The sequence below is a fragment of the Octopus bimaculoides genome, chromosome 21 (assembly GCF_001194135.2).
Source record: "Octopus bimaculoides isolate UCB-OBI-ISO-001 chromosome 21, ASM119413v2, whole genome shotgun sequence".
Lineage (NCBI taxonomy): Eukaryota > Metazoa > Mollusca > Cephalopoda > Octopoda > Octopodidae > Octopus > Octopus bimaculoides.
In genome coordinates, this window is record NC_069001.1 from 9,112,234 (window position 1) to 9,122,318 (window position 10,085).

Genomic DNA, 10,085 nt, shown 5'->3' on the forward strand with positions numbered 1-10,085 from the left:
TATATATAGCTATATATATGCACGTATATGTGTGTATGTATTACGGTATATGTGTGAGTAGGTATCTAGCTACCTAGCTAAATTTATAGATAGATAGATAGATAGATAGATAGATAGATTTATGTAATGTTCCTTACCTGAGTTTCGTATCCGCTTAATCTACCCGACATATCGCCCGATTCCATACGTGAACGCCTATTTTCACTCGAGACTTGAGCAACCATTTCGGGCTTGGCCCCTGCTTTCAGTTTCTGCATCTATTGAGGGTGAAAAAAAAAAACTATAATTAAAAAACTTTTTTTTATTTTTCACATTTGCCAATAGTGAGGCGAATTACAAATGGTTGGAATGTTGTCCAAAACTGATGAGGAGGAAACTTGGCTTGAGAAGGAAAAATTACACAAAAAATTCTTTGACTCCCCTTCCATCTCCAAATGATCTGAACGAGGATTAGGGTGAGCTGAAAGCAAGAATGCCTCTATTTAACAAATTCAAATTTGTATACTGTGTATACAGCCTGTTTCCTTAACTTGAAAACGCGACCTCATTGGTTAAATGGAGTCAATGGTAAAGGTTACTTGCCCAGTTTACCATGATATGGGATCGAATTCGTTTTCATCATATAGCACTGACAGATATATTTATGAGGGGAGAGTGTTAGTCGAATAAATTCGATCCAGTATTTGACAACTACATTATTGCATGGAACAAGGATATATTTTCAAATTTAAATATAAACAGTCGGTGCAGATACTAGGAAGAAGTTTACAATAAGTACACATCCACCTTTGCGAGTTACTACCTACCTACATACATATGAACGTACGAATTTATACATGTACTTATTTGACAGCCTTCAATAAAACTGTTCAGCTAGCATGGTGAGTTATGGTGAAGGATACTTGCCCAACGCATCATGCGATGAGATCGAACTCTTATGGCTGTGATATATTTATGAGTGGATCAGAGAAGCTATAGATAATTTCAGAATCGCGTTACATTATGCTGTGGCAAAGCTGGACGAAATGCAATGCATATCGATCAATATGAACTTAATATCCAGGGCTTCCTTCGTATGGTCATAGATTATACAAAATTCGCTTTTGTGTTTTAATCGACAAAATGAATCATGAGCAAATTTGAAATGCCATGTTTCTGGCTTTCTAGGTGAGAAATTGTTAAGATACACAAGCTCTTTCTAAATAAAGTACCAAATTTCCTTTCGTTATGCAAAAACAATTAGAGGACGAGCAGTAAAATCATGTATACGCAAATGATAAATAAAGGCAAAACACAAGTCACACTTCCAAATAATACACAGTTCAAACTAAAGAAAATCATAATAGCAATGGATATATAACATCTCGACATGGTTGGTATTATTGGACAATATGTTGAAACATCTATACAGTCTGACAGTAACGATTCTACGTTGTTTAAATGTTTCGACGGAAACACAAACAGACTGCTTTTTTTAAAAAAAGAATAGTGTATTTGCTAGCAACTGCGTAGCAGCAGAACAGTTTTAAAGTTTTCAAATATATTTAATCGTCTATATATTTCTTTACCTGTTCTGCATGACGACATTCCATCGACGCAGTAATTGTATTCAACTGAGCCTCATATTCAGCGCTTAAGTCAGCAACCATATCTCCAATTTCGGCCTTCCATGATTCTTGGAAGTCGGGTAGCTTCTGTGTTTTGGATAACATTGCTTGATATTCTTTGCATTCCTGCAAATAGTAAGGAAAACAAAACAGTAAGTAGAATGGAGATAAACAATATTAGTTTTTTTTTTTTATTGAGAAGCAATATCAGAATCAGCAGTCACGTGTTCCAATTAGATGTGTCTGAGGAGGAAGAAAATGAACCTCCATATCGATTGAAGGCAACGTTTACCTATTTTAACGCTAAGTATTTACGGTAAACTTGGACGTTTCACCGCTTTCGTGAGAACAAATGTTATTTTTTAAGAGTAAGTTTGGAAGCTGAGTCAACGGAGAAGAGTCAACTAGATGACATCTCTAAGTCAGTAATATCCAAATGGCAAATAAGTGTCAGCTGAAGTGCACACAGGAGTTGTGACCTGGATGCTCCCCGGTCCTTCATGGGCCGTTTCACTTGCCTGAGGAGGGTTTCTTCGCTGAAGAACTTCTGATGTTCAACTCTCTTGAGAGTTTCTTAACTGTAATAATAGATATGTGTAACGGGTAGTTTGACAGATAAGCATTCTAGTTATCGATAAGTGTTCAAGCTGTAGATAATCGCAGATTCCTCATCTGCATGCGAGCCACTGTCTACCAACTCGGTCAGATAACTGAAACTGATCACTTGAAAAAGTAGTGATTCCTTATTTATGATTGTGCAAGTGAAGCAATCTGATTCTCAGAAAGCCTTAAAACACTATGAAGTAATATGTAACGGAAATAGCTAAACCTTCTTGGCAATTGCCCTACAAGAAAAAACAGCAGGAAAGAGAAAAAAATAAAAGCAACATTACGGCACTATGGACATCATTGAGGAAAGCAAGTTCATCTTCCAGCATCGTTACACGGTTTTCTAATTCCAGTCTTTGAGTAGTTTCGTTTTGTAAATTCTAGAGAAAAGAAAATTACGCTATTGTTTATTTTTTATTTATAAAATAACTTTTACATAAGTCTCGACAATTCATCCCAGATAGAAGAGAAAGTACGAAAATAAGAGAAATGTAATTGGTTCGCAAAGGAAGTATATTCTGTTGTTTCATGCACTGTTATCATTAGAAGATTTGCTGTACTTTAATAACCGAAGTTATAGAAATCACAAGATTTTATTCACAGAATGACTATGGTAGCTGGCAATGCGATATTCTCTACAGTTTTATTAACTGTTTTTAGTTTATCAAGGTGGATATTGATATTATCGATTGAGTATGTTTAATGTCTTCCCCATGCATTATAACGTTATTAAAATTGAAATTAATACCCGCGTATTAGGTTCAGTATATGACTACATTTTGTTTTGTTGGCTCCATCCATGATCAAGGTTCCCGAGCAAATGCTTAGTGTCATGGCGTCCCTACGAAAGGACATGGAAGCATCTGGTCTTCCAAATGGTGGTCCATTTCAAACACTATTATTAAAAAAGTGAGAAACTCTTTTACGTTTCGAGCCTACGTTCTTCAATAGAAAGCAATAAAAGAAAATAGCTACAGAATAAAAAAAAAAAACTTGTGGATTTATCGATCAAGCATGGCGACTAGTGAATGTATATATATATATATATGCACATGCGCGCGTGCACAACACATGTATCTATTATCTTAACATATATATGGATACCTAGTATCAGTGATGTAAACCCTCAACTAACTATATCTGACATTATTTTTGGTGCTCCTGATATCCTAACAGAAATAAATAAGATCAAGCACACTCGGCAGTAGTTCCCGGTGAACTCCTGGTCACTGTTTTGAAGATGTGCCGACATCAAATTTCACCCGCTATAGCTGAGCTCTGGAGGGGCTCAATTGACGCAGGCTACATTCCTGATCACTTTCTTTCCCAGTCTGTCGTTCCAGTTTTCAAAAACGGAAGCAAATCTCTCGCAGCCAACTACCGTCCGATTTCATACACCTCTCATGTCATTAAAGTAGTTGAGAGGGTGGTGAGATCGCGAATAACTCACTTCCTCGAGGACAGCAATCTGCTGAACCCCAAGCAGTATGGTTTCTGTGATGGCAGAGACTACCTTCGCAGCTTCTGCACCATTTTGATTTCACGAGTAGGCTGTTCTGTTGATCGGATCGACTTTAACCCTCCTCGTCGTAACCGACGGAGTGCCACGACAAAATATATACACGCATCTATGTATTTGTATGTGTATATGCGTATTTCTTTGCTATCTCTGTGTGTGTGTGTGTGTGAGTTTACAGCCAATCGAGAGAAAGATAGAGATTGCGAATTCAAACTTTTGCAACATACCGTTCTAAGTTCACCCATTTGAGCCTCAAGAATGCCATATCTCTTCTTCCAATCTGCAAGTTGCTTCTCCAGTTCACTTGTCCTCCTTCTGCTGGTCTCGCTGTCTGCAATGCGGCGGGCAACTTCATCGTGTAATCCATCGATTTCGGTTTGCACTCTGTCTCTCTCGTCCTGCACTTGGCGAAGTCTGACAGAAAAATAATGAAATTGTTTTGCTAAAGAATATTTATTTATACTAGATAGGGATTGACGTGGCTAGCAGACACACTTTCATAATATCTTTTGTTAAGAAACTTAACGTTGAATATATTTTGGGGGATAAGAAGCTGCTCTTCTTATCCTAATAAATATATCAGCGCAGTTGCTTAGGACGCTGTATATATGGAAAGAACAATATATATTGGTGAATAAATGCACATACGGTGCGAAAAACGATGAGAGAGTCTCTTTTACATGGTCGAATCTCCAACAAGCCATAGCGTCTAAATATCTGTATAATTGCACCATACCGAGTTCTAAATGGTTGCACACATTGATCAACAAAAATAAGACAGTCTCTTCACGAATGGAACTTTGGCGGGTTCAGTCTCAATGTCGGGCTTAACAACAATAATTACTAATGGATGGATACTACCCGAGATTTAATCTTTCAGATCTTATCTTCACAAGTTCATAAACACAAGCGTAGTACACAATATCAAAAATTTAGTTATATGCTGGTACAGAGTTAAGTATAATTCATAAGCTGTAAATAAAACTCTCTACAAATTGTTAACTATATCCTCTTCTTTGCACAATTTGGAGGATGGATATTTCTCTCTCTGAATGAGAAATCCGTGTTTATAAATATTACGTTAATTTCGAATTCAGTTAATCAAGTGGATTATGCAACTGACAATTTCTCCTATAGATATAATTAATTTGGAAAGGAATAATATTTTTGATAGGAGTGATTAAACATGTTCGCTTGAAGAACTGACGTCTTTTTTTTTTTTTTTCTACGAAAAATGATTTTAACGAAAAATGATTTTAACGAAGACTTTTGTCACAAAATGGAATCCGCTTATAAAAAGCTGCAGGTTTGCTACTTGCTAATTATAGTGTATTGATCTCTTCGCTTGCTGTCACAGATTCTTCATTCTTTTTTTAAATTTCATTCCAAATATTTGCAAATTAAGAAAATGAGGTTCACTTTTGCAATGAATTAATAAATGAAAGTTGAAAGCTGTTAAGATTTGTAAACATTTTTGGTAATTTTGGCCAATCGAAAGCCGCTACTATTCACATGACAGTAAACCTCACATCGAGCCATGTTTACAAGCAAAACTGTTGTCTTCTGTAGTCTGTCGTGTCTTCGAGTATGGATGTAACACTTTCACCACTGCAAACACCAGTACAAGATTTCGCCAAGTGTTTATTAATTCGAAAAATGGGAACCCACTAGCAAAAAGTTGAAAATTTGAAAATTATACCCTGTGCCATATTTAAAAAATGCTTTCTCGAATAAGTAAATCCTAAATTCGGATTCGGCGTGAAAAATTACTTCAATAAACCAAAGTTGAAAGCTTTCTTTTATTTTTAAAATATCCAAATCTGTGCCCACAACCGAGAAGATCCCAATTTATATTACTTCCTTGAATCCTAAGTTCGGATTCAGCACGAAAATTACATCAATAAACCAAATGTAAATAATTTCATTTAATTTGAAAACGTCCAAATCTGTGCCCACAACCGAAAAGATCCGATTCCATTTTATATTACTTTCTTTGACGCAATTTGCAATATTTACAGTGTGTTAGCAAAAGTAGAATACTACTAAATGTTGTGTTTCATTCACCGCAGTCTGCGCTTCTTTCATTTATTCGAAAATGATAAAACTAAATGCTTGTAATTTACAGGGATTTATTAAATTCACTGTGAGCGAGGCTTTCTGTATAGCCGAAAAATAATTTGCGCCGGTGACTGATAGATATTTACAGACATATGTAATCAATTAAAAAAGAGAACCACGAAGAATGGAAGTGATAGACTCTCAGAGAACTAGTATCCCTTGGAACTTGTAGGACAAATTCAATTAGACTATCATCTTTCCTATTCTAAAGAAACAATACACAATCCTTGTGAATATATGTAAATTAAGTTGTAGATATATAAACAGGACAAATTTAACTATTTCTCTGGCGACTGAAAAAAATGGTAAACAGGCTCAATCGATTACACTGGACAAAAAAAATGTTATTGGGGTAAAAGCAGATGTTTTAGACTAAATCGAGGATGCTGATTCCAAATCTGTACTAAGAATTGTTCTAACACGTCATGATTTTGAGTTATGCGCTTGCGCATGATTGTAACTATACTTTCGGCTAGATATAAGCCGTATTATAAAATTTGCTAAAATGAAAGCGGTCTTAATTCAAAATTAAAGAAAATAGCAACAATAAAACAAACGATGAGTAAGTTCATTATTTAGTTTAGCAATAGAAGGCGCATGGCTCAGTGGTCAGAGCGTCGAGCTTACGATCGCGAGGTTGCGAGTTCGAATCTCGGACCGTGCTGCGTGTTGTGTTCTTGAGCAAGACACTTTATTTATACGCTGTTCCAGTTCACTCAGCTGTAGAAATGAATTGCGACGCCAAGATGTATCGGCCTTTGCCGTTCCCTTAGATAACACTGGTGGCATGGAGAGGGGAGGCTGGTATGTATGGGCGACTGCTGGTCTTCCATAAACAACCTTGTCCGGGAGGGTAACTTTCTAGGTGCAATCCCATGGTCAGTCATGACTGAAGGGGCTCTCAGCAGATGATGCTGACGTATTGTGTGCAATGCCAAATGCGTTAGTTTGTTCTTGGTAACTCTCAGTGTCGTTTCCGCTGTCGCGGCTAACGAATAGAGATTGTTTATAGACTTGAGTAAGATTAGCCTCAAAGCTGTGTTGTCACATAACGGTAATGAAAAACCTTCCATTCCTCTGGGTCATGTTGTCGGTATGGAAAGAAACTTATGAATCGAAAGAACTCTTTCTGAAAAGAGTTAATTACTCAGTTCACAAGCGGAGTATTTGTGGTGATTTATAGGTGATTTCCCTCCTCATAGGACTGCAGCTGAGATATACCAAAAATATCTGCTTCTTGTGTGTTTGGAACAGCCGCCACGACAGCAATCATTACACTGTAAACGACTGGCCTTAAAGAGATGAGCGCATGGTTGGGCGGTACAATGTGCAGCATATGCCACTGGTAGACCCGTAAAAGATCTTCCTTCCACCCTTTCATACTAAACTCGGCCTCATGAAAAACTTCGTAAAAGCAATGACACACGATAGTTGTGGCTTCCAGTGCCAGAAAGTAGAATTTGGTACAGAGAAAAGTGACGCAAAACTGAAAGCAGGCATTGTCATTGGAAAACACATGACCCTTGAAAAACACTTCTTCCATTTTCGTCTCGAATTTTTTCCAACGAATCTTGGTGTCCTTAGTAATGAGCAAGGTGAGAGGTTCCACCAGGATATATAGATAGAAACGAGGTATCAAGGCCGGTTTAATCCACACATAATGAGTGACTACTGCTGGTTCCTACAACGGGAGACCAGTACGATGCATAAGTGCAAGAGCAAGTATCTCAAGCATTTCTGAGCTGAGCGTATCAAAAAACGAAGTGAGTATTCTCTTAACATAAATATACTATATACCATTATATTATAATAATATTTGCCTTGAACATAAATTTACTATATACAGTAATAATATAAATATAATAATTATTTACTTAATTCCTCCTGATTCTAATATAGTATTAATATGTAATTATGCGCATAACTCAAAATCCAGACGTGCTACAGCAATTCAGAATCAGCCAACTCGATTTTGTGTAGTAGAGCACCGTTTGTTTGGGTAGCAGACAATAAATCTTTTAGTTTTTTTTTGTTTTTTTTTTGCCCAGTGTTGTTGTACTTCATTGGGTGTCCACATCAATTTGGCTAGGTCCTGAGAAATTATATACTCAACAAATCCAATAGCTACAGACAGCTGGAGCTACTAATTTGCATACCATGTTTAACACTTTATTCAGTCTGAGTCTTGTCAACGGGGATCTCAGTCCACATAGTGTTAAAGTATGATACAATATATATAACCTGTGCAGTAGATGTCTTCTTTTAGTGAACAGTATTAACAAAGCAATTGATATAATTCGTTATTAATTTTCTAAAACATCTAAAGCAGATTGAATTCTTTAATGTCTGAAATGCAAGGCATCACCTCCTACAACAGGTCGTAAAAAGTTTTGGAACTGGATTCAATGGATCACTGCTAAATTCATTTCAGTCAAGGTCTTTCAATGGCGCTAGTTGTCGGTGGTAAGAGTGGGTTAAGTGTCGTTGACACTGAATTACACTACAGTAGCTTCTTTATTGTTTAGCCATCACAGATTTGGTTCGACACGATTTCCCTATTTCCCAATTTTTAAAAAATTTTCCTCGCTTGAGTCTTCACTAATATTTCCTAAATATCACCTTTAATATTCATACACTGTGCTAATTTATTCAGACATTATCATCATTTTGATGGCTCGCTTTGTAAATAATACCGCTCTATTAACATTAGAATCGTGGGCTGATGCAGAGAGAATTTGACAAGTCAAGGGTAAGTCTGCTTATTGGAGGCTTAGTTAAACCTATCGGGCTTAATTTATATCTTAGCTTTACATAGACTAGAAATCAGCTATAATAACACCCACAAAGGACTAATTGAATAAAGAAATCACTTTAGATTGACTTGCACTCTAAATGAAACTAGGGTGGCTAGCAAATTCATTATGTTAGATATGTATTTAAACTTCAACCTTATCGATAGATATGTCCGACTTAAAGTCTCAGGTGTTTTTCATCTGGACGTTGCCAATTTAGCTGAATCCGTTTAATATGTCTTTGTGAAATGTCTCTCAACCACATTCTTGCTTGTTGTTCTAAACGTCGAACCATATAAAGATTCTTTTCAAAAAGGTAGAACTCTCCAGTTAGACATTTTTACATAATATGAGAATGGCACAGGAGGCTTTGTTCTGCAACGCAAACCAAGCAATATTTCTGTGCTTAGTAGTGGTATATTAAATGTTGCAAATCTTAAAATTTTAAGTGCTAAGTGACTAAAGATAATGTTCAGATTCACTTAAGATAGGATGTGGAGAAAGAGAATTAAAAGGAAATTAGAGTGGCCTACTTAAAAGAACATGACTGCATCTTTAAGATAAACTTTTATGATGCGTAGAAGTTTCAAACGACATAATAAAGGAGAGCAAAAATTAAGAGAAAATTTTACTTACTGTTCAGTCAAATCTTCAACTTCTTCTTCAAGCGATTCATTTTTGGACTTCACAGCTGCATTTTCCTTATCCTTCTCTTCGATGAGTGCTTTTAAGTCATCCAGCTGCTCTTGGAATGAGATTTTGATCACATCAACGTTAAATTCAACTTTAGCTCTATTTAAGAGATCCTTAAGATGTTTGTTCTCAGCCTCCAGCATACGTGTTTTTTCAAGGTGGTTAGCAAGCTTTGAATTCAAACCTTGTAAGTCTCTCTTTTCTCTTTCGCTGCTACTTTTCATTTCAGCAACACTTCTTTGGGAAGATTCTTTTGCCACCCCAGCGCTCAGAGAAATAGGTGCAGAACGGACTTGAGTTGTCATACCACTGTAAGCTGGTGAACGAAGAGATGCCCTTGGACGTGCTCTTCTCTTTTGAGAGCGGAGTGTTGTGGAGGTTTTTGTGCTAGCGTCACTCATTTTTGTTGTTGTTATTCAAATGCTGCAATGGAATAAGGAGCTTTTCACTGTATGGGAAAAGAACGGGATACAGAAAAAATTCTGCAGAACGATTTACAACCTGCTTTCCGACACTGTGAAGTGACCAAGTCTAAGGCGTTCTGCTGTTTTATATATGACAAAGATGAGTTGTAGTGAGAGTGCAAAATGGTGGGAGGGACTTATTGATAGAGAAAGAAAAGTGGTGATAGATAAAGAGAGAGATGAAGGAGAACAAAAAGTGAGAGTAGAGTGATAGTGGGAGATGCACTGTGTAGGGCATAATATAACAAAAAAAGTTGCTATTTTTCTCTTTCTTTAATATTTC

The 10,085-nt window shown here is 36.6% G+C and overlaps 1 protein-coding gene across 1 annotated transcript in view; it reads right to left on the minus strand.

Annotated features, from left to right (window-relative positions):
* The window catches only part of LOC106873796 (70 kDa neurofilament protein), a 40,729-nt gene extending 30,857 nt beyond the window's left edge, over positions 1 to 9,872 (minus strand). The window contains exons 1-5 of the mRNA XM_052975345.1: positions 9,282 to 9,872; positions 3,963 to 4,149; positions 2,501 to 2,596; positions 1,569 to 1,733; positions 138 to 257 (exon numbers count right to left, since the gene is read on the minus strand). Of these exons, the coding sequence (XP_052831305.1) occupies positions 138 to 257; positions 1,569 to 1,733; positions 2,501 to 2,596; positions 3,963 to 4,149; positions 9,282 to 9,739 (1,026 nt within the window). The 5' untranslated portion in view covers positions 9,740 to 9,872. The remainder of the gene's footprint in view (positions 1 to 137; positions 258 to 1,568; positions 1,734 to 2,500; positions 2,597 to 3,962; positions 4,150 to 9,281) is intronic.
* Between the last annotated feature and the right edge of the window lie 213 nt (positions 9,873 to 10,085).